Source organism: Camelus bactrianus, chromosome 20, assembly GCF_048773025.1.
Source record: "Camelus bactrianus isolate YW-2024 breed Bactrian camel chromosome 20, ASM4877302v1, whole genome shotgun sequence".
NCBI classification, from domain to species: Eukaryota; Metazoa; Chordata; class Mammalia; order Artiodactyla; family Camelidae; genus Camelus; species Camelus bactrianus.
Genome location: NC_133558.1, coordinates 16,156,168 through 16,181,394, shown reverse-complemented (window position 1 = coordinate 16,181,394; position 25,227 = coordinate 16,156,168). Strand labels below are relative to the sequence as shown.

The 25,227-nt window shown below is 40.1% G+C and overlaps 1 protein-coding gene across 3 annotated transcripts in view; it reads left to right on the top strand.

Moving 5' to 3' along the window:
- The window catches only part of DCDC2 (doublecortin domain containing 2), a 140,658-nt gene that overhangs the window by 55,758 nt on the left and 59,673 nt on the right, over positions 1–25,227 (top strand). For all 3 annotated transcript variants that reach the window (XM_074348160.1, XM_074348158.1, XM_074348159.1), the window contains exons 6-8: positions 1,983–2,129; positions 3,876–3,930; positions 9,790–9,952. In XM_074348160.1, the coding sequence (XP_074204261.1) occupies positions 1,983–2,129; positions 3,876–3,930; positions 9,790–9,952 (365 nt within the window). The remainder of the gene's footprint in view (positions 1–1,982; positions 2,130–3,875; positions 3,931–9,789; positions 9,953–25,227) is intronic.

Genomic DNA, 25,227 nt, shown 5'->3' with positions numbered 1-25,227 from the left:
ATCAGGAGGTGTCAGTGGTTTTAAGAAGGAGACAGGTCAGAGAGGATAATTAAGTGGGGTTGCCTCAACCTGAGAAATCAGAAACATTTTTCTCACATTCTGAAATTTAAGTGAAGATTAAAATCATGGCTTTTAACTTGTGAAGCCTATGAAATTATACCTTGATAGAGATGACTTATCTATTATCTCATAGTGGGAAGGGTTCAAATACCATAGACTTGTTCAGAATGTATTCAGAATATAAATATAATTTGTGACACACAGAGAGCTGAAATCCAGTGAGGAGTTTTCTGGTAGTTCTTGAATCCTGTCCTCACCCTGTCTCTCTATCAGACTCCACTGGTAGATACAGGATAAAATAAATTCTCAGATGATTGTTTATTATGTTTTTCAGTTAAATGTGGGTACAGATTACTGTAGGCATATTTACATATATTTATATATATAGTTTCACAACCAGTTTGATTTTAAATATAATTGTTTTAATTGAAAGTAATACTTTAAATGTGGTAAAAAAAATTCAGATAGGACAAAAATATAAATAAAGACTATTTTTCCCACCTCAGACTCCCCAGTTCTTCTTTTTTAAAACTTTTTTTTTTCCAGAGGGGAGGTAAATAGGTTTACTTACTTATTTATTTTCAGTGGAGGTACGAGGTATTGAACCTAGGACCCTGTGCATGCTAAGCACACACTCTGCCACTGAGCTACATCCTCCCCCATCTGTGGTCCTTCTTTCCAGTACCTTCTGCATCATTGCAGGGTGGAAGCACATAGATCTTTTGTTTCTTAAAACGCAATGGAGGGGGATGATGTAACATCCTACAATTCCCAGGACAGCCTCTCTACCTCTCCCCCAAATGTCAATAATGTTCAGAAACCCTGGTCTAGGTCAAGGCGGGAAAACTCGTAAGGATTGATGTACAGTGTTACAAAGAAAGAGACTTTAACATCTTCATACTCATGCAACACAAACACATTATAGGGGTTTTGGTGGCTGTTTTTGTTTTACTTCTTGGCTCCATATAATATGGCCATTTACATAACCAGTAAACAAGCAGATAGGTCAATGGATTTGTTATTATTATTTTTTGCAAATATCACTATCCTTAATTACGTAATATAAGAAGCGTAAGAGTTTTTAAAACAATTATCTTAAAACCCTTCCTATTACTAACATTTGTTTATAACCTTCAAAAATATGCATTGGCTTTCCGCTGTAGTTTTCTAATAGTCTGTTATTTCCTGTTCTTTAAAAAAATTCTGCGGCCACTTTAAATCGTCTATCAAAGTTATCACTGTTCTTTTAAAGAGTAACGTATTAATTGTAGTTCACAACAGCAGTTTTACAGTAAAGGGAGGTTCTTGTGAAATCCCTGGATTCTGGGAAGATGAGGGAAGGCAAAAAAAAAGAAGAAAAGAAGCATGAATGCTATGTGGTTCTGCATCATTAACACTGGCAATGGGTTCTTTGACCTCCTGCCCTCTCACCTCTTGTTTTCTGATCCAGTTCTGTGTGTTTGGATGTAAAATTTTGGCTGAGAGCCACTCTTGCATGGAATGCAGTAAGATGCTTGTCCACCTGAGCAATGCATTAAGAAAAGAAATTTTAAAAGCACTCACGGAATAGGAATAGAGCAAACTTCAGTGGAAGCCGAGCTTCATTTAAAGCATCACGTTCTCTGCAAGTTAATCCTTCCCCTCCAAAAACTAAATATGGCAGCAATAGGGGATCCTTATGTTAAATTGTCAGGTTTCCTGGGATAAAACTTTGTACAGCTAGACAATAACCACATCTCCATTGTAACACTGGCGTTTAGCTAAGTCTCATGACTCTGAGGCATTTATAATTCAGGAATTAGCATCGTAACAAATGAGCCAACTTAAGAACAGAGGTTTTTTTTTTTAATTGACTTTGTGATTTGAAGCAGTTCTTTCAATGCTTGTTAAAATGTTAATTGCTGGCATTCATATTTTGGCAGACTTTATACTTTAGAAGGAAAACTGGTTGAGAGTGGGTCCGAGCTGGAGAATGGGCAGTTTTACGTGGCTGTCGGCAGAGATAAGTTTAAGAAATTGCCTTACGGTGAATTACTTTTTGACAAGTCAACGATGAGACGGTCTTATGGGTAAGTTTTCATCCTCACTCACTTCAGATTTTATTTATCACTTGAAATAGCATTGAGTCTTATGCTGCATGCTGGTGTATTTTATATAATCTTATTTATCAGTTGGAATGGAAAGCATGTATAATTACATTAATCAGCGTTTATTTTGCCATGATTGGAGATTGAAAACTATTGCATAAACCTGTAATTTTGGGGAACCTAAGAAAGATTACTTGGTATTTTTTTGACAATTCACTTATGAATTTATAATAAATATAAAAATTAATTTTTGTGAAAAAGTTACAGGGCAGTGAGCTTCTATACAGCACACATTATTAGAAGTTTTAATAATGTTGGAACGGGTTAGCTAGACCAAGTAATTTTTCAGTTGGAGCATACAGAATCATCTATAGGTGTTTAAAAGAGAACACTTTGTACTTTCAAAAATATTAAAATAGTAAAATACAGAAATGCTATGATTCCTTTTGTACAAATAAGTAGAGCAGCTGGGTGAATAGCTATTACATGCAAAACTTTACAGGTTGCACTTTTAATTACACATAGGGCACAGTGAACTTTCTTCCCTCCGTGAAGTGTTATGCATTTGTGAAGAATGCCTTATCTCAGCCCAGTAGATGAACTGCAGAGGCAAGCATCTGCATGAAGAGCCTTGGCCCCTGGCAGACGTGGGGGGACCCTCCCCTCTCCTCGTTTTCTCTTGGTACCCTGAGATCTGTCTCTGCTGCTTTTCCGTGTCCACTTTGCTAGGAAACTGACTTTTTGTAGTTCTCCTCTCCTACGGTGGGTGACATGTGGCTGGGACAGAGCAGAATGTCGCCAATTTGTTCTCCCTTAATTTGCGATTTGTGTAGCTTGATGGAGAGGCTCGCTGAGGGTTTCTAAATAAGTAATAGTTGCAATGGAATTTCAAGGGTGGTGTTTGAAGTATGCAAGAGCACGTGGTTTTCGAGAACTTTAGAATTATTTACCAGCAGACTTATTGCTAACCATCCTTGCCCATCCATGAAATCAGATCCTTTACAACCTCTGCTCAGCAGCACGGGGTTAGGCTGCTCTGAGCTGCAGTACCCACTGCCCTGAGCCCCTGTAATAGTACTTGATGGCAGCGTGAAAACTGTAGCTCATGGTGGCCTCTCAGACACCTTAGTAAGGTTTTCCTTTATCTATGTGTCCTCTTAGTTTCAGAGAAGTTCAACTGGGTTTCAAGATGGATCTTTTCCTATAACAGAGACATTTGGGAAATAACTTATTCTTATGGCCAAATAGAATTTTTTACTAACTGATTTAGAAACTCCCTGAATATAAATGTGAACATTTTACCATTCTGCACTTCTATTAGTAGTAGATATTATAGATATTATAAAAACAACCGAAGTTTATCATTTTAAACTCAATCTGACAAAATCATTACTCAGCTTGGGAAATGACTTTTTGAAATGCAAACAGAAAATTTAGGTAGAGATTTGATTAAAAATGCCATGAAAAAATTTAAGGTGGTACTAAATTTATTTTTAAGCATCAATTAAAATCCTACACAGGTAAACATTACAAAATCTTTTGGAATGGAATTTGAAAATATTATGGTGGTCTTTGTGAAACTGGGAAAGTCTGGTACTTTTTGTGAAATACCGATGTCAGGAAACAGTGGGTTCCAGGTTGGGATGATAAGTTGAAATGACAGTTACCTTGCCTTAAATATTATTTGTGAACATGTTCAGATTTTTAAATTGCAATTTGTTTCCGCAGTCAGAAAGCCTCTTCACTACCTCCTATTGTAGGATCCAGAAAGTCTAAAGGGAGTGTAAGTATCAGATGCTTTGCTTATTCATGTTCTGTATTTCTGTACTATATGGAGAGACTGTCCTTTGGGTTCAATTAAGTTTGAGGAAATAAAACTTAGCCACCTTGTGGTATAATTTTGTGAAACAACACTAGAACATTAGCATTACAACTAAGTTTCTAAAGGAGAGTTAACATTTAAAAAATATGGATTTCAAAATAGGTATCTTTTTTCTTATATAGAGACCTGATAAAATTCATACGATGATTGAAATCTAGGTGATAATAACATAAATGAGAAAAATACTGTATTAGGTCACATTAGTGGTCTACCCAGTCTTGTTTTCTATCACTGACAAAGACTAAAAAGGAAGTTTATGTAACAAAACAGTAATCCTCAGTTATATTTCTTGAAAAGAATGAGAATCATTCCAAATATCTAGCTCCCTATCAGAATCTTTTCCATCCATCCATCCTTCATTCATTTGTCAATTCAGCAAACATCTATTAAATACCCGTTATATGGAAACTGTGACAAGCATTTAGGACTTTGGAGTGGAATCTCTTCTGCGTACCCTGCAAATAGGAGCTCATTAACTCTCACAGTACAGCTGGAAAGGTGATGTTTGATCAGAGACCAAGTGTAGCTGAATAACCAACCCAGGTCACAGGGAAAGTTCATGTCAGAACCAAGATCATGACTCAACTCTTTGTATTCACAATGACTGAACTTTGGGATTGTATGCTTACTATTCTGAAACTTGGAATGTCTAGTTTTTTTTTTTTTTTTATTAAAAATGTGTTTCCCATTTTAAAATTCATGGACAGGAGGCACTTACATGCACCTTTCTTGCTCACTTGTTTAGAAGTTCTTTAGAATCTGTGCTGTAAATACTGGGTCAACTAATGATGATTGGCTAAGGCTTCTGTGTGTCTGGCATGGAACTAAGCCCCAGAGAGGTGGTATTGAGCAAAAGACACAACACTCTCTTAGGTCTGGCCTGCCTAGGGAGACAAAGATTAAACAGGTGATGCCACAAATCAGTATATAATTACAAAGTATGATTAAAGTGAAAGAAAAGTATAGAACAATATGAGAGGCAATAAAAGGAGAACTTAGATAGGTGTGTCAGGAAAGGCCTCTTTGAGGAAGTGACCTTTAAAGACTCAAAGTTACCTGTTTCCATCTTATACAAAGCAAAGAGTCAAAATTCTATTTCCAGGCTATGACTTGGAAAAATAGAATGATAGCCAAGTTTGTCCTTCTTTCCACAATGCTACCAGGCATTCTGTAGATCCACCCGTCCATTCATCTGTTCATCCAGTCATCCATTGCGTTTAGTGAGCACCTACTGAATGCCAGGAACCACTCCAAGCAACTGGCATAGGTTGGTGAACAGACAGACAAGTTTTCAGACCTCACAGAACTTTTGTTCTACTGGCTGTGTCTGTGTAGGGGCAGGGAGGGTGGAAGAGCAGAGGTAGACAGACTATCAACCTCTAAACAAATATATAAACCATTTCAGGTGGTTATGAGTGCTCTGAGGAAAATAAAGTGTGGCCGGGCACTAATTAATATAAAATTCTCTGAGGCTGAGCTCTTCATGGTGGGCAGGAACCAGTAATACAGGGCAGAGGCAGGGGAGAAAGGGCATCCATGGAAGAGGAAAGGGTCACAAAGGCGCTTGGTAAAGAGCTTGACTCGTGAGGAGGGCGGAAGCAAGGCTGGAGGGAGTGGTCTGAGATGACACTGGAGAGGTAGGCAGGGACCGCGAGGAATTTGGATTCTATTCTTTATTGGGATAACATTTATGGGGTGAAAGAAGGGAGTGGTTATCACTTGAGATACATTTTGAAAAGATCTCTGGTTGTGGTGTGTACAGAGAAGTGGGTCAGGATGAGAACAGAAGCAGGAGGCAGTGGGATGGCTGGAGTCCAGGTGATGGTGCAGGCGACCCACCAGGAGGACAGGGGGAGACGGAATCTGTTCTAGCTCTTCCAGCCTATTGTAACTGTCTGTTGTCACTGATGGACGCATTCATCCAATAGCCATTTACTGAGCACATACTATGTCCTGGGCACTGTTTTAGTGCTTGTGGGGAAGGGGCAGCAGAGAGTTCAGAGAAAACTGTAAATGTATTAAGTCTGCATTCTGGAGGAGGAAAAAGACAAACAAATACACATTTGGTATTAACCAGGGATAAGCTTGAAGAAAAATACATCCGGATATGGGAAGAGAAAGTGAGAGGGTGCAGGATCCTCAGGGTGGTCGGGGGGCCTCTTTTAGGAGGTTACACTACAGCAGAGCGGAGTAACCCGTCAGGCACACAGTAGGGTCTCAGTAAACCTGTTATCGGATGTGTGAATGCCTGACTGTCAGCCGCACAGGGAGACCATTTCATGTCGGGAGTTCCAGAGTCACAAACTCAGTTTCTAACAGAAGGATCAATTTGCTCCTTTCCTTCGATTGATTGGTTCCCTGGAGAATGTACATGTCTTTAAGATCATTAACTGCTTGGTACTGAGTGGAGGTGAAGGGGTCTATGGGAGAGCTGGATTAAAACTTTAGGGACCACCCTCAAATCAGCAGGAAAGCATCCCTGAACTCGCGATGCAAATCAAAGGAGACACAGAGCTGGACTTTTAGGAATTCCTTTCTCCACACAGCTTTCTAGGAATTGCCGTATTGCATAATGAAAGGGGGTGTGGGTGGGGGCCTGATAGAATTTAGAAAAAAAAAGAGAGAGAAAGCTGCTAGTGTGCATAGGGGTACCCTGCTGTGTGTAAGTGATTGGTCAGCAGGGGCCCACCCTTGCGGTTGGGAGTGTGGGTAACGAGGGGTTTTGGGGCCCAAGAGGACCCTTTCAAAACAACCAGGGATGCCGTGTGCAGAGCAGGACAAGATCAGAAGTCATCCCTTACACAGACTTCTAGTGCGGGGAGAGTCACAGAAATGAGCACATCAAGAATAATTTTACATTGCGATTCTAGCCCTGAAAACAGAAGGAAGATGTAAGTGAATTGTTCGAAGTTCTATTAAGGTTGCAAAATAAACCCATCAGCAGGAGGCTGTTCTCTCGCTGTGGGGTCACACCACGCAGAATCCAAGCGCCCTCTAGTGGAAAAGACGTGAAATCAGGGAAGTATTTGAAAGTTAAAGCAAAGGCTACATTAAATCGTCTTTAGTTGTTCTTACTACCATGCGGCTGATATATCTTGTTATCAAAAATTTACAGATTCAGATATTACAATTACTAAAGTTTTGGTTAAAAAAATATGATTATCCATGTGTCACAAAGTCACTGTGAAGCAAGATAAATTCTGAATGCTCCCCAAACCCCATTTTGCCTTTTGCAGAAACTGAGTCCAGTTTGGCCATCACCAGATACACAAGTGAGAGAGATGCCTGTCTGAGTCTGAGTCCCGTCTCCTGCTCAGAAGGAGATCGCTACCTGATTTCTGCCACTTTGGGATAAAGCCATAATCTGGTACTTCCAGGTGGCTTTTTAAGGAACCACACTATATAGCAGCTGTTTCTAGTGCCTTGGGGAGTAGGAAGCCTCAGTGTAGTGGAAAAATCAGACCTGGGTGACCTTGAGAAAGTTAATTCCTTTATCTATAAAATAGTGATAATAATACATATCAAAAATTTGGTAAATACTTGTTTCATGGGTATTTAGTACATGAGGTACTCAGTAATACTGTTTTCTCAACTAGCATAGCTGTGGGAGATGGCAGAACTCCTCCATTCCCTGTGTTCCACAAATAGCAATGACTGTCTCTTCATGTACCTGAGTTATAAGTCACAGGTGGAAGGCTCAAAAAGGAAAGATCCCTCTCTATTCCTTTACCCTTCTCTCTTTCTACTAATTTATTTATTATCTCTAATTTATATGATTATGTAAATAAATATGAGTATATGTAATTTATATTAAATAATTTATGTTTGTATTAATTTATTACATATGTATTTTATATTTTTAGACACATCAACATGTTTTCTCTTTCAAGAAGAAAAGCATTTAAATTCCTTCCAGTCTACTAATTACAAAACAATTCTTCCCTTTCTCTCCGTTTAATTTAGTTCTTACTGACAAGGTGCCTGATGGTTAGTCTGTAATCGATGTTTGAGTGCCTGAGTGTCAGTTACCGAAGCCATGCCTTGTATAGTTATTGGAAGCAACTAGTCTTTCTTGATGCTCCGAAACCACCCTTTTGGGTGTCCCTCTCAGAAGTGTAGTGAATCGAACTTCCTGTACATTCAACAAGAGAGTTGGTTTTTAAAATTGTGTGAATCCTCAGGGACTTGAGTGGAGCTTCTGCGTCTCCCTTGTTAAGCCCCTTTAGTGACTAAGACTTTTCCCAGAGAGCTGTAAAAAACACTTATGCTGAAATCCAGAATTTCCCATTCTTTTTCATTTTAGTCCTTGAAAGATCAACAGCATTCTCCGAACATTCTAGGAGGCTTGTTAGAAGGGTCGCTCCTCTCATTCAAGGCTTTGAAAGTTTTAAAATCTTGGGATGAATAGACTCTTTTGAAAATAGAAGTCCTGGTTGATGGTTCCTACTCCAAGGATGGTTTTGGAATCTCCACTAGAATCATATTAGCTGTTTCTCCTGCTGTTTTATGGTCTTTCAAGAAAGAATCATTGAAGAAAACGAAAGGAAAAAAACCAACTCTTGTTGCAGTTAATGCAATAATTAAATGGAAACTATGTTTAAATTGCAATTGGAATAGGAAATTAAATTATGCAAAAATGTTATAGATTTGGACAAGTTTTCATACTGTTACTAAATCGATGCATAATTAATTTTCTTGTAGGCAATGACAAAATAGCATGAATAACTTCATTTGTAAGGCTGTGAATTTCTCTATTCATAATTGGATGATAGCTAAAACTATTTAAGTGCTTCTGGATGACTGAATATATAAATGTTTAAAACGAGCAGTTATAATAGGTTTCTAGGCAGAGTTGTTTATTTAATATTACTATACTTATTTTCAGATATTAGCATAGTACAGATGTTGCATAAAGATTGCATTTGATATGGAGTGATTATGATTTTAAAGAAACGGATATTAACTCTCTGCTTTTGGAGGAATCACTCTGATAGTCATTGAACAAAAACCACATGCCAGGCACTGTACTAGTTACTTTATAAATGTTACCATTTCATCCTCATGATGGACCTAAAGGCAGGCACATTAACCCCATTCAGTTGATAAGGAAAGAGGCTCAAAGAAGGTAGGCGGTAGTCAGCCCAAATTCCCATTGGTGGTTAGTGGCAGGGCAGTGGCTCTGAGTCAGGTATTTTGGGTCTCTCAGACTTGCATTCTTTCTGCCGCCTGCTGCCTCACACCTTACACACTCAGGTAAGTGTAGCACCTGAACACCCAAAGGCCAATGCTGTCTTGTCAAGAGGGCATTTCTTGCTGCAGCAAAGGCCAAGCAGCGGCTAAGGATCAGCACAGCTGTTCCCTGGTTACTTACAGCAGCCACACTGCAGTGGCTCCCCGGAGCTGTGCTGGGCCAGTGACAGGAGCCACTGAACTTAACCTCATCTTCGTACTGAGAAGTTCACTGTGCAGATGCAAGGTCTTCATTTCGGGAGGCACCTGGGAATCAGAAAGTATGGTCAACCTTTCCAGAAGGAATGGGGGGCATGTGGTCTTTTTTTCTTTTTCTTTTGTTGAGGTATAGTCAGTTTACAATGTTATGTCAATTCCTGGTGCACAGCATAACATGCAGTAGCAGAATCAGGGCGATAACCCTGTCTCCCACCCCTGCTCTGTTTACCCCTAGTTAAAGGCTTGTATCAAATCGTAATCATGCAGAGGGCTCATCAGCCAACGGTGAGGGTCTCATCTTTTGTCCTGTAGGGAAATGACCGCCAATCTAAGTCAACAGTCGGATCCAGTGACAACTCATCTCCTCAGCTCGCAAAGAGGAAAGGGAAAAAAGAAGACATGACTTCGGAAAAACCCATGAAAGGGAAGCAAAGTGTAAAGTTAAAGAATTCGCCACAAACAGTTCCAAACATTGGTAAGTTTGTTGTTATTATTATTATATTGTTATTATTGATTATCATTATCTTAGGGCTGTGATACAATTTTAATTTGTAAACAGATCCAGTTGCTTGCCTGGGCCCACAGAAGATACCCCTTATTTCATATATGAGGGCTTTCAAAGACTTTCTGTGCATGAGAGATGCTGCTGTTTTTCATGCTTAATTTCTATTTGTAATTAGAGATCGTGCTGCGAGGACATGTGTTTTGAGATAAAATATATCTTGAAGTGGTCTTATTAGAAAAGGTAGATTTTACCATCCTGTGATCCTACCAAAAGTGCATTTTTACCAGCCACTATTAACATTGGTCTCTTTTATTTGTGTCTACAACCTTTGTCCACATTTATGACAAGTTACTTTTAGTCAGAGATCACTTTTCCCAAAAAGATGTTTCACTGATTTTACTCATATCCAAAAGAATACTAAACACACACACACACTGTACCAGTAAACATGTAACAAAATTAATTATATCTTGAATAACCAGGTGAGATGTGGTATAAAATAATTTTTAAAATGTTTGCATTCGTACAAGATTTCCAGGTAAAAATGTGATAAACTAACGACGTGTGCCATCAGAATTGTGAATTTCCATCTCAGTTTTTTTTTGTGAAGACAGGCTCTTTCTGGTTTTATTTTGAGCGTGTTCTCAGTGGGGCGGGCACATACAAGTGGAGTGATGCAGTGGGCAGGAATGGCTGGCGGGCTGGGACATGGCCCACGGAGTGACTACTTCTCCTTGCCCCTGGGACCCACTCACCCCCGCAGGAGGACTTGCTGGGTGGCCCTGGACAAGGATGAATGGGGTCAGATTTCAAGTTCATGGCCAGAGCTCCATCTTCCACCTGGGAGCTCCAGCTAACGTCACTGTCCACGTGAAGAGGCACATTAGAATTCTTGCTCACATGGGCTTCACAGCTGAGAAGAGGCAGGAACTTGTTGGAAGGTTTAGAAGAAGTTACACAGGTGATGAAAGCGTCAGAAGAAAGATCGTTTGTCTTTTATTTTTTAGATTCTACATATGAGTGATATCATATGGTATTTTTCTTTCTCTTTCTGGCATACTTCACTTAGAATGACAATCTCCATGTCCATCCATGTTGCTGCAAATGACATTATTTTATTTCTTTTTATGGCTGAGTAGTGTTCCATTGTATAAATATACCACAACTTCTTTATCCAGTCATCTGTCGATGGACATTTAGGTTGTTTCTGTGTTTTGGCTATTGTATATAGAGCTGCTATGACATTGGGATGCATGTATCTTTTTCAGTTAGAATTCATAGAGGGTTTATTTTAATTAGTATATACTAGATTGTCTATGGACTATGTCTTACTAGTTTTGTTTTTTTAACCCCAACAACTAGCACAGGTCTGACAGATGTGAGACACTGATAAAAACTGATGAATGAATGGTGGAAATTACAAAATGGATGTCTCTGTAACACTTTAAAACCCACTAAGAAACAGGACTCAAACTATTCATGAATTATTTTTGATTAAAGGCTTTTATAAAATGTTACTTGCTTATTTTCTGTGAGACTCTTTCTAGTTTATGAAAATCCCAACTCCCACTTCCAACGTATTTTTTAAAAGTCTTTAGATTCAGTAGTTGTCCCTCAGAAGAAAGGGGACCATCATCTTTTCAGGTTATCTCATTTGTAGAAACTTGGGAACACATGAGGCTGAACCAGTGTTTCTCTCCTTCCTAGGAAAGTAACCTTTATTAAAAAGTTGAATTTTCAGTATTTTTGCTTTTGCAGAAATTCACAAATAGTTTTCAATAAAAGTTGTATCGTGGAGGTGAAAATAACAAAAACATGTTGAACACTGAAACGAGTCCCATTTTTTAAAGTGCTAAGAACAGGCAGAAGCCCTCAGCTGTGCTGTGTCTTTAGAGAAACCTGCAGCTGTTTCTGTTAATTGCCCAAACTGAGTGTACATTTTGCAATGTAGTTTTATCATATGCTGATTATAGGTTTTTGACGGCTGTATCTCAGTGTTACATAGAACAACGGCTGGTATCTTTCATATGAGGGTTTGGGGAATTTTTTTTCCCCAGTAGGAGGCTTATACCATTGATCTAGAAGCATATATAAGAGATTAGATGAAGCATTTTTTACCTTTTCATCTTGATAGAAAGAACATATGACCTGGAAAATGAATCTTGGCTTCCAAAAACAATGTTCCCAGGGAAAATGAAGAAAAGATTTTGCGTAGTTTATGAGATTAAATCGTCACTTGATAAGTTGAAGGATATTAGCTTAAATCCATACTTTTTCCTCCCCTCCTTTTTCAGTTTTATCAGGTAGAATTATTGAAAATTGAGCTATTTCTCCTTATCAGATCCCCCTCCAGATGCCTTTAGCTATAGACATTTTCTAGGTTATATAATCAAAAGTATCTTTCTTTATCGCTCCTCTTTCCTCTTTTTTTTTTAACTTCTGCAACATCCATATTCATTTATTACTGCAGTTGCTTTTTGCTTTAATGACATCTATTTTAGTAATTAGAACCAAGTGTGTGATTTTGGATATTCATGTCTCCAGAAAGCTCTTATTCTTCAGAAAGGGAAAAGCTATAAGGACTTGAAGCAAAATGAAAGGGAAGGTGTGTAGTGAGTCAAGATAATGAGTCAAAAATGCAAGAATTTAATACTGTATTGAATATTCGAATGTTGCTAAGAGAATATATCTTTAAAGTTCTCATCACAAGGAAAAAAGCTAGACTTATTGTGGTGATCATTTCTCAATATGCACAAATATCAAATAAAAACTGCAAGAATTCGATTTTAGAGATGAAATGTAGTCTTTTTTTCTGCTTAAAAATATTTTAAATTTGGAACCAGGTAATCTACTCAATTTTATTTCAGAGTGTTAAATTTTAGAGTTAGGATGTGTATCTATGATGCCTTCATAACATATGTTAAATTGTGCAAATCTTTGATCTGGTATTCTTTACTGTTCTCACATTTATTAGGAAAAAGGGACTTTGTAGGCTGCCTTGATTTTTGTTATAATTACAACTGTGGTCATTCATTTTGTCCTTTTCTCTTTGTTTTTAACTGCTCATATTTACTGATATTCTAATGGCTAATGCTTCATGAATGAGCAGTGCTGATATCAGTCTGTAGATGGCAACCTGGGTCTAATTTTATTTCTTTTTCTTTTTTCCTGTTTTCCTGACTAGGTTTCTCTCTGTAATAGTAAAGCTTAATAATTCAAGCAGAGCAGTGACATATTTCTTCAGGGAAACAAATCCCATTTTCTTTCGGTAGCCAAAATGCAAAATGAGATGGGTTGGTGATTGATGAAGTTGGGTATGAAATGCATGTTTAATGCTGCATTTAAATATCAGCTTAACTGACCAGCATTATGTTTTCCTTACACTTTCCACTTGAGCGGTGCCTTGACATAGGTTTCAGAGGCTGTTAACTAGCTACACTCTCTTCTCTGAGCAAAATTGTAATGATGATCACTTCCAAGTAGTGTTTTGGGGATTGGTTTTATTCACTGATATTTTAAATATTTTCTATGTGAAAAACTTAGTGTTTTTAGAACCCTTGGAACACAGGAAGTATGTGAGTTTAGGGCTTCTTAGAAATTTTGGAAAAGCCGTAGAGATAATAGCCTGGCCTATATTGCTATGGTTTACATGGTATTGATAATTAAAAATACTTTTTAAAAGTGTTAAAATATAAGCAAAATCAAGACTTGTTTTCTTCTGAAGGATGTGACTCTCCTCCTATTTGCATGGGTAGGTGGGCGTGTGCGTGCACACGTACGTGGACCAGTGCCCTGAACGCAGTTCCTGGCTTGTTCCCAGCATCGTTCGGTGACTGTTCCCCAGGAACCTGTGATGTTTAGACTCCCAGTGAATGATAGGGAGGGAGCAGGTGCAGTGCCAGGAAAGGATGTCTGAATACTGAGACCTTGCTGAGTGACTGCCCTTGGGCAGGCGTGCTCTTGGATTCTGTAATAGCTACTGCCTGCACGCGGTCTGCTGTGTCGCCCTGAGCTTGAGGCACTCCTGCAGTCCATCCTCAGAGTCAGATCCCGGGGCACTGAGACTTGAGCTTCTTTGCTTCAGCTGATGGATCTGCTTGGGCACTTGCCAGGTTCCCAGTCACAGGAGAGTCAAGATAAAAGAGGAAACATAGTTTCCAAGTGTGCTCTCCCAAGTCTCACCTGCTAAGGGGTGTCATGTATTGGACGGAAGTAAGAAGGGGCCAAGATGATTTCACAAAGCAGGGCACTGGTTGTGTTTAAGAAGCTGAGGAAGATGTATGATTCCTTGGTGTCTGCTGCCGCTGTACTGACTCTGTGACAGGGAAAATACAGGTCTCTATTCCTTTGTGGATCGGAACTTACCATGTCAGTGGCAGTAGTACTGTGGGGTATGGGTCAAGTTTTGCTGTGATGAGTACTAGTGTGATAAAAATTTGTAAAATAAGCATTTTTCTGTGCCTCAGTGACCCTTGTTGGAATGACATATTGTATAACAAAAATCTAGTACAGCCAGGGATTTTAGTAATTTCTTGAAGTTTTATAGCAATTTGAATTCTATTAATAAATATTTGTTTAGGATCCAGGCATACTTTGGAGCGCTTGCAGGTTGGGCTCCAGACTACCACAATGAAACAGATGTCTCAATAAAGCAAACACGAATATTTTAGCTTCTCAGTGTAGATAAAAGTTACGTTTATACTCTACACTACGACATACATACCCTTTTAAGGGTGCAATAGCATTATGTCTAAAAATGTATATACCTTAATTAAAAAATATGTTGTTGGTAAAAAAAAAAAGCTAACTATCATCTGACAATACAGGGTTGCTACTAACCTTCAATTTGTAAAAGTCGCAGTGTCTGTGAGGTGCAGTAAAACGAGGTCGGCCTGTGTAGACTTGGCTTTTCACTTTCAGCTGAGAGACTGAAAAATTAGAGGCTGGCTGAATACCAGTGAGATGTTTATCTCAGTTTGAGAGGAGTGAGATCCTAGCCCTTTTTAGAAAAGATTCTTTTCGAATCCTGCCTTCTTACTTTGTGCACTGGATGGAGAAGCACTCGATGCTGAGAGTGAGTGTGTGTGTGTGTGTGTGTGTGTGTGTCCCCATCCATTATGCCTACATTTGTTTTTTTTAATTGAAGTACAGTCAGTTACAATGTGTCAATTTCTGGTGTACAGCACAATGTCCCAGTCGTGCATATACGTACATATACTCATTGTCATATTCTTTTTCATTAAAGGTTATTACAAGGTATTGAATATAGTTCCTGTGCTATACAGAAGAAACTTCTTAAAAAAATCTATTTTTATATATAGTCATTATGCCTACATTTGTGGTGACAATTAAAATTAAGGGTGACAAATTCCAAACACTGAGTAACGGTACAATTCTGATACCCATGCTTTAGAGCATCTCGATTGTGAATTTTAACCTGACATTTCATAAGCTTCATCATCTACAAATCCTCAGAATTAGATAAACAGCATTTTTCCAGTTTTACAAATGGGGGAAAAAGAGGAGAAACCATTCTTTCCAGAGTCAAAGTGTTTACCGATGGCTAGTGATTTCTGGAAAATGCCATGCTGACATGTAGCTGGCTAAGAGGTGGACACCCCCGTGGGACTGTTCGGAGGGCACGGATGCTGGGAGTGCAGTGGGAGGAGTGAGGGCGGCTTTCATGCGTCTGGTCTTCGACGTGTCTTCTTTAGTGATGTGTGCTGATGTGTCACAGTCGACCCAGTAGCTTATCTGAGAGATTTTGAGGAGTTCCGTTTTCTCCTCTTCCATTCTTCCATTTTCCGTGTTCCCTTCGTAGATGGGGATGATTGATTTGAGCCTTTGCTTTTTTGTACATGGTAGGAGTTAGTTATTACTAACCAAGTGATTTTCCTCTTCTGCAGTGTGGTATAATAATGCATCTTTCCTCTTGTGTACACCAGACTGGGCTGAGTCCAAGTCTTCAGCATTCAGACCCACTTTTTTTCAGTATTTGGAAACCTTAAAGAAGGTGGATATTTTTGAGGTTGACCTTTAGTTTATTCATCAAATGGCCACATCCTATTTTTTTTAGTAGTTACTTCAATATCCAAGGACTTAAGCTCTTGTATCCCAAGTTCGTCAGTGAACCTGAATTTCCTTCCCCAAGTTTCATGAATCCTGGGACTTAGGAACCCACCCCCTTTCTGAGAACACCACTTCCATTTCCTCGATAAACGTTTACTGCACGCTTACTCTGTACCGCACTTTGCTAATCGCCAGGGCAACTCCATTTTCTCTCCTGTGTACTAATTGCTCAGCACGTCCACATTTTCCTCCAGGAGTCATAATTATATCTTTATCAAGAAATTCACCTGGAGAAGTTTTTGTAGAAGCAATTTCCTTCTCCATTTCAATGACCAGACTCCATTCAGCACCCATAAATGCCAAAATGTGCTTATGTTTTAAGCATCGACAGTTTCTTCCTGCTTGGTATTATGTCATCTCCTAGGGCTCTGAGTCAGTTTTGCCAACGTAGAAAGTAGCCACGCAGTAGCTGAGAACAAGGCCATTGCTGCTTAAATGCATTTAGTATGACGTCTGGAACGATTTCTAGTACCACTTGGTACGATGCAACGGGGGAGGGATGTTTCTCTCCCTCGTATAAACGCTGCAGCTCCTTTGTAGACTGTGGCTAGTTTTTATATGAACTCTATTTTCATTCTTCCCAGTTATCTTAATTGTTCTGGAGAGGAGATACACGCTTTACTGCAAATCACTATGCAGTGTGCTCGCCCAGTCGGGATAAAGATAAAGGGAAACTACGTAGAGAGTACTTCTGAGCTTTGTAGGTTTAAAGCTCTCCATTTATTCTTATTTTGTGCAAGTAGGTGAGAATACCACATTGTTTCTGTGAAATTGGGCAAGGTTTCATTCCTTTAAAAGGCCTTTATAAAAGCCACTTTTCCCCGGGAGGTCAGTCAGCAGAGCTGACAAGGCATCTTCTACCCCTGCACACGTCTGTCACCTTTGGACTGATGGTAGCTGGCTTTCTCCCGGGCTGTGTTGTGCTTCATGGTCAGGGTGCCAGCACAGAGGGGGAGTCGCTTTACGGAGGGTGCTTGCGCCATAGGGAGAAACAAGAAGCCTCCTCCCAGATGGCCGAGGACAACTCCCACGGCCCTGGCTGGGCAGCCCGGCACCCTGCACGGCTTCCTGGCCCCTTGGGGTCACACGAAGCTTCGGGATGATTGTAAGGTGGAGGCTCATACCCAGCGAACCTACTGTCATTTCCTGAAGTGTCTGAAGATATCTTCAGCATACGCTCTTATTTAATTTTTAGTTTGGGTAGACATAGAATTCCTGGTTGGAAATACTTTTCACTGAGAATTTCAATATTACTTCACTACCTTTTTACTTTCATTGTTACCATTAAGCAGTCTGATGCCATCCTCCTTCCTCTTAATTTCAGTTTCCCCAAAACTTTGCTTAATAGGTGAGGATCTGAGAGAAGGAGTTGGGTGCAAGTAGTTCATTTGGGAGGTGGTCCCAGAAAGCCTGGGCAGGTAAGTCATGGAAGCTAATAAAAGGGGTATTGAATCAAGTCCCCTGGGAGCAACTGAGGCTCTGTCTTGCTGGAACCTTCTGAGAGAGTGTATGAAACACATCTCAGCATTGCCCCATGCAGGGATGAGGAAGCTGGGACATCTGCCTGCCATTTCCTGTTCTTCATTAGTTGAGGGTTGTTCTTGGAACATTAACTCCCTGGTACTCTGGCCTGTCTCACACTCAGGCAGAACAAGCTTCTTTGGCCAGAGAAAGTTCTAGGGCAGAGACTCTGGACCTTGAGGTAGGAAGGCCTGGGAGTGTATGGGAACTGTCCACCAAAGCTTCCCTAGACCTTTGGGTTGGTCGACAAGGTTAAGGGCAGGGAATCAGAGGAGGATTTCCCAGAGGTAGGGTAATGGAGAAGGCCTCCTGTAGACAAGGAGGGAAACAGTGGTGGACCTGACAGTCTTTGACAGTGGGATAGAGAGGAGAGGACAGCTTTGAGAAATATGCAGGAGACAGATTAAGTATGACCTGAGATCACAAGGGAAGGTGGGAGACAGTAAGCAGGATCCAAGGGGACATTGAGTATTTGGCCTGGGTACCAAGGGAGATGGTTGGTGTCATTAACTTCCAGGAAATGTGCACAACAGGAGGGAAAGGCTGTACATGTTGACTTAAGGGACTTAAACGGCATCTAACGGAGGTAGACATGGATCAACTAGAAAGGGAAAGACTTCCTCTTGCAGGCGGAGATCTGGGGGTCATACAGGTGAGAGCTGAGGCCAAGGTGAAGGAGAGATGCCCAGGGAGGACTCATAGATTTAGAAGAAAAGGGCCAACCTTAACTCTTAAGGAGCAAGTACAGGAGGAGGACGTGAAGAAGTAGAAATGAAAAACCTTTGGTTAGCACTTACACCTCTATTTACCTCGCTTGTTTTATGGGACAAACACAGAAGGGTAAGTGGAAATCATATTCATAAGTGGAAATCATCATGTCCATTTTACAGATCCGAAGACTAAGGTGCAGGAAGGTTTAGTATCTTGCAGTCTTCAGCGAGCTGGAAGGCTTTTAATAAATGGCAGCTGTTTCTTTCCAGGGTATCACAGCATGTGAACTGAGGTCCTTTGTCCCTAAGTTCAGAGTTTTCCCCATGATTACAGACTTAATCAGACTTTATAGTTGCCTCCAGCCTAAGTGTGTTAGAGCAATGCTGTATATATTTTATATAAAGCTAAGACCAAACGCAAGGCACAGAACTCTGCATCGTATCGGTGTGGTGATCTTCCATACCTCGTCCCTAGGGCAGTGTTATAAACTTTGTGTGCACAGCACCTGGAAAAGTAAAAATGCATTAACGTCTCAGATCAAAAACAGAGGCAGAGTCATTCTGTAGAGTAATTGAATGGCAAAAAAATAATAGCAAGAAAATGGATTTAAGCTGTACATAATGAGGGATTTGAAGAAAATGATGGTTCAGAATTCTAAAATTGCTTTTTTGTGTGAGGTGAAAATTTTGTGGTTGGGAAATGAATGACTAGTCCTCTACAACTGTAAAACTACCAAAAAGATCCAACTGAACAAATAGACAGTTCCCATGTCAGACTAGGCCAAGCATGTAATAGGAGCAAAAGGGAACAATGACTGTTTTTCTTAATTAAATAGAAGAATACCATCATCCAGCCCTCACTGGCATCAAAGTTCTTAATGATTCCATCTAGTTTTGGAATGAGCAGTGTGGGCTGTCATTGTCCTGGGAGACAAGAAGAGTAACCACTCAGGACAAATCTTAAAAGGGACTGGTAGTGGGAGGGTGTAGCTCAGGCGTAGAGCACCTGCTTAGCATACACGAGGTCCTGGGTTCAAGCCCCAGTACCCCCACTAAAAATAAATTAAAAAAAAAAAAGGAATCGGTAAGCACCATGACTGACACATGGTCCCCAGATTTTCTCCAGCATTTCCATCCTAGCATGTTTGAGATTCATTACATTTTCAATTTGGGGAGGTTTGCCAACTAAAGCAAGAGTTCCAGATCTAATTGCTACAGAACTTGATAGCATTTAGATGGATGAATTCACCCCTTAGGAAGTTTTTATTTTCTGAGCAAGCCTGAGACAGAAGGGACAAAGAAATAAAAAGTTTCTGTAGCAGGCAGACGGCTATAAGGCAGTTTTTCATTTGTGAGGCAGGCTTCCTGTCTCCTTTTCAGAAATTAGTTGGGCGAATCATCAAATTCTCTTTAGACTTTATTCCCAGGTTGACCCTGGGGTTATAATTTAGAAGCACGATGATGGTTATTTAGCTTTTTTATCATAATGGAACATTAATGAAAGTGAATGAGAAAACACTTTTATGAAGTAGAAAGTGCCTGAAGAGGCTAGTGGTTTATAGCAATATCTCTGTAAGGAGATATGAATTAGTTTGGAATGATCTCCAAGTCTGAAATGAGGAACCTTAGTGCCTGGAATGAGGGAGCCTGGAGATGGGGAGGTGGGGGACCCCATTATTCATTCATACTGCCCCAAGCAGCTGCCTTCTTATGGCTCCCTTCCCTCTTCCTTCCAAGTCTCAGTCGCCATCCTAGTCTCAGGCTCAAAGCTGAAGAAGTCTGCAGAAAGACAAAGAAGCTAAAGAAAGTTAGTAGGCTTAGAAAGAACTAGAAGGAGAGAGACGAAGAAAAGGGTCAGCTGAGCAGACAAAATCATTTCTTCTAAAAACATTAAAAAAACTAAGAATAACCTTGAGCATCCATTCTCTTTCACTCCAGCTAGTTTCTAGGTTAACCTCCTGGCTCTACCTTGCTCCATTGCATTTTATCGTCAGCATGATGAGTCCTTTCCTTGGAGGAGAGGCATAAAAATGAGGAAAAAATGTGGTTTTCTTCTCATGAAGATTAAAATTGAGTTGGGGACTCAAAAGCGCCTTTAGGTCAAGGTAGGATATGTCAGGTGGCAGAATGGGGTCCCCGTAAAAGACTCTGAGGGCAGGGGAGAGAGGATAAATCTGACTTTGGGAATTGATATTTGAGAGAGGAAGTTCTGGCCAGATAAGTTGGGGGCAGGGGGAGGAAAACCAGGACTGAATTCAGCATTTAAATCTCTAATGCATTTTAAACCCAGAGTAGTCAAATGTTAAGCAATCCTCCAAATTGGGATGGTGATTTAATTTAACATAAGCAAGAGGGGAGCAATTCCACGAATTTGTTCATTGGACAATTGGAGAACTGCTGTAATTTTTTGTTTGTTTGTTTGGTGGTGGGGGCTTTTCCTTGATGGTTTAATCTTATAATGTTATTTTTATATCCTTACTCAGATTAACTCAGAAGTTCCTGTGTACTCTTCTCAAAAATCATTATGGTGACTGAACATCACTGTTTCTGCTAAAGGACATTTGCCCATAAGAGCAACAAAAATTGTGACTTTTCCTTAAAGTGACCAACAGACTTTCATTTTTCATTATTCTGTGTCCCTAACTAAGAAAGGCCCTTAACATATTCTCATCAGTCTCCTTATGGATGTGACATTGGAATTTGTTCCCAGACTCAACCACTTTTCTTAGATGAAGGGTTCTATTTTTGACTTAAAATTTCTACCTTGATTTCTCACAGGCTTCCTACACACACACACATTAAAAAAATCATTCTCCAAGCCCTGAATTGTCTCTGTATCCTTAGTTTCCTTCACATAGTCCCTGTCTCAGAGGACCACAGAGGCGGAAACTCGGGAGCGATGTGTGTTGGTGGGCAGGGATCAGAGGAGGAGTTTACAGTTTCTGCCGGCTTGAGGTGGTATTCAGGACACCCCTAGTCCTTCCCCCTTCCTTCTGACCCCCTCTACATCACCCCATTCCATCATTTTAATCTTGTTAACTTTAGAGTCAGCCTAGACTTGTGCATGTCCCTCATCCTCCACACTCAGGGCTAATTTGCACTGATTTCACCTTCCGAGAGTCTCTTGGATCTGGTCCTCCTTGCCTGGTCCATCTGGATTTAAACTCCGTATTTTTCATTCAGACTCCAGGCTTCTAGGTCTCCTGAGCTCCCTCCCAGGCTACCCTTCATAGCTCTACTGGCAGTGTCCTAAATCTGCAAAACTGCTCTAGTGAAATCCCTTCAGGAGCTTCTCACTTTCATGGCCTTTCTTACCAACCAACCTCATCTTCCACCACCAGCTTCTTGCATGCATATTGGGCATACAGAACTTCCCAGAGTTTTCTTAATTCCATGAGCCATTACCATGTCCTTTGCATGTGCCTAGAATACCCTCCCAATTCCCGTCAACTTCTCTGTAAGACTCACTGTGGCATCATCCCTTCTATAAAATTGGTCCCAACATCCTCAGCCTTGAGCCTTTGCTCACTCTACCTCTGACAGCAGGACACGACTTTACCATAGTGCGTGTTACATCACAGTAGAACCATTTCTTCTCATGCCCTTCTCCACTGGCCCATGGACAATTTGTGAGCCAGGACTTCTTATCATTGGCTTGTCCATCTTTGTGGGCCCACCATCTGGGTAGCTCTCTGTAAAATGTAATGAGAGAATGACTGCATTTTTCCAAACATTGTACTTTTTTTTTTTTTTTTTGCTGTGCTTTTATTTGAATTTAGGCACTGCAATTTTTTATGGTGATATTTAAAAATTGGAATTAGCTTGAGTAGATCAGATTTGCTAATCAAACATCTCCCAGGGGCACAGAGATTCAGCAAATCTCTGCCTGCCACAGAGTTCAGGCAAAATAGATACACATCCTTGTAAGTGGAGGCATTTTATTTAAATTTAGGGAAAGGTGATAGATTAGGGAAAAGACTTGCTTACTTGACTTAAGAAATCAGTATTAAAGCTGAGGTGCAATATATGGCTTTATGTGGGGAAAACTGAAAAATTAATCTCGTTATAATTTAATAAAAAAAAAAATCATCGTGGTCAGATGGCCCCTGAATTGGTGCAGTGTGCTGCCGAGATAACAGCTTTAAGAAGATAGCACTAAAAAACGGAGGCTATTAAAACCAAACTGAGTTGATGAATTTTCCTCAGTTTATAATGTGAAATCATTCTTTGTGTAGTGCTGTCGACACGATATCGGATTTTCCATTAATAGAGGATTTAAAAGCCACTTTGGATTAGAGATTATTTACATTTCTGATTTCCCACGTTAAATGGCAGGGCTTTAACTTTAAATCCGCTCCCCTCCCCTCAACAAAATTTTACGAAGGCTCAGTCTTCAGCTTCCTGACGAATCCCTCTCCTGTTCACACACTCAGGCTGCTTACTCTCCTCTGTTTACTTTTTCTTGAGCTCTGTTCTCTTAAGCTCCACGCAGCAGAAATATCTGAATTTTTGGACCTCCTTTTCTTCACTTGAGCATCCTGCTATCCGCCAGAAGAGTGAGTGGCTACACAGACATATGATGCTGGGCATGGTTTTGAGTATAAACTTTTTGCTGACACATAACTTGTATATAGAAGAGTGCTCAAGTCGTAAGTAGACATCTTGTGGGATCTTCTAAATTGGGTAGACCTACATAACCAGCAGCCAGATCAAGGAACAGAACTTTACCAGCGCGAGATGTTTTTCACCCCGACACCAAATGTGTGGTGTCTTTTCCACAGGGTTTCTCCAACTCACCAACACCGACGAGGTGTCCCACAATTCAGTTCAGTTCTGACTCTGCCTGCCCGGAATTAGCACCAGACTCTGTAGGTTTAAGGGATCAGTCCTGCAAGGCTGCCCGCACTTCGGGTGCCAATAACAAGTATCGGGTCCCCAGGTTACCCTCACTTCTGTCTGATTTGGCTACAGAGTGGGGGTTTTCTATACCACACTCCCACATCCCCCATCCAAAACTCAGGAAAGTACTTTACTTACGATTACTGGTTTATTGTGAAGGATACAACTCAGGAACAGCCAGATGGAGGAGACACCTAGGGCGAGGTGTGAGGGGAGGAGCATGGAGCTTCCATGCCTTCTCCCAGTGTGCCACCCTCCCAGCATCTTGATGTGTTTCCCATCCCAGAGGCTCTCCCAATCCAGCCCTGTAGGGTTTTATCATGTAAACGTGATTGATGAAATCACTGGCCACTGATGATTAACTCAACCTCCAGGCCCTCACCCCTCCCTGGAGGTTGAGGGGGTTGCTGAAAGTACCAGACTTTTAATCAAGGCTTGCTTTCTTCATCAACCAGCTCCCCTCCTATAGCAATCTAGACTCCTGCCAAGATTCACCTCATTAGAACAAAAGACGTTCCTGTCACCCTCATCACTCAGGAAATTCCAAGGTTTTTAGGAATTCTGTGTCAGGAACCCAGGAACTGGGGACAAACACCTAATTCAGATCATACCACAACCAGCAACTCAGAAGCCCCCCCCCCCACCTTTCTAGACATTCCCCCGCTGAAGAAAACCATTATCCTGACTTCTATCATCATAGACTAGTTTTTCCTGGTTTTGAACTTTAAAAAATAGAATTATACACTATATTGCAACCTATTATGTTTGGCTTTCATTCAAAATTATGTTCGTGAGATTTATTCATTTTGTTGCATATAACAATAGTTTGTTATGCTCATTGCAGTATAGCATTCCATTGCTTATTATTTATTAAGCATTGTTGATGCATTCCACGGTTGATGGGCTTCTGTGTTGTTCCCAGTTTGGGGCTTTAGTGAGTGGTGCTACTGTAAATATTTTGCTCTTTATCTGTTGGTGAACATGTGCAAGTACTTCAGTTGAATTCCTTGGTCATATGAGATACATATTTCCTCCTTAATAGATATTGCCAAATAATGCTCCCAAGTGGTTGTACCAGCTCACACTCTCACCAATGTGTGAAAATTCCAGTTTCAACACAGCTTCCCCAGCATGTATTATTGTCAGTTTAAAGAATCTTAGCCATTCTAGTGGGTGAAGAGTGGTATTTCATTGCAATTTTAATTTGCATTTTCCTGATGATTAGTGAAGTTGAATGCCTTTTTGTGTATCTTTTAGCTATTTTGATATGTTTTTTAGTAATGTTTCTTTTCAAGTCTGTGTCCATTTTTCTGTTGGATTGTGTGCCCTTTTCATATTGATTTATAGGACTTCTTTATAAACGACTCACTTATTCAATATGAAAATATTCTCTCCCATTCTGTGGTTTGTTTTGTCACTCTCCCAAAGACTTCTTTTGTAGGACAGAAGCCTGTAATCTCCAAGTCCACTTTATTAATTTTTTTCTTTAGCATTAATGTTTTCTTTGTCTATCCCCAGGACATTTATTTATTTAGAAGCTTGGTTGTTTTATTGTCTACTGTGAAAGCTATAGTCTGTCTAGAACTGATTTTTGTATATAGTATGAGTTAGGGGGTCAAGATTACTTTTCCTTCATGTGGATATCTAGTTGATGCTGTACCATTTCTTGAAAATTCCATATCACCGCCCTTTGTCTTAAATTAGATGTTTATCTATGGGTGAATCTGTTTGTCGTCTCTATTCTGTTCCATTGGTCTATTATTTTATCTTTGTGATACACTGTCTTAATTATTTTAGCTTTATCATAAATCTTGATACCAGTTAGTATAAATCTTTCAGCTTATTTTGTTCTTCTTTAAGACTGCCTTCTCTATTCCAGGTACTTTAAAATTCCTTTACACTTTAGAATCAACTTCTCTGTTTCCACAACTCGCCTGCTGGGATTTTTGATTGGGATTGAATTGAATCTACAGACCAATCTTTAAA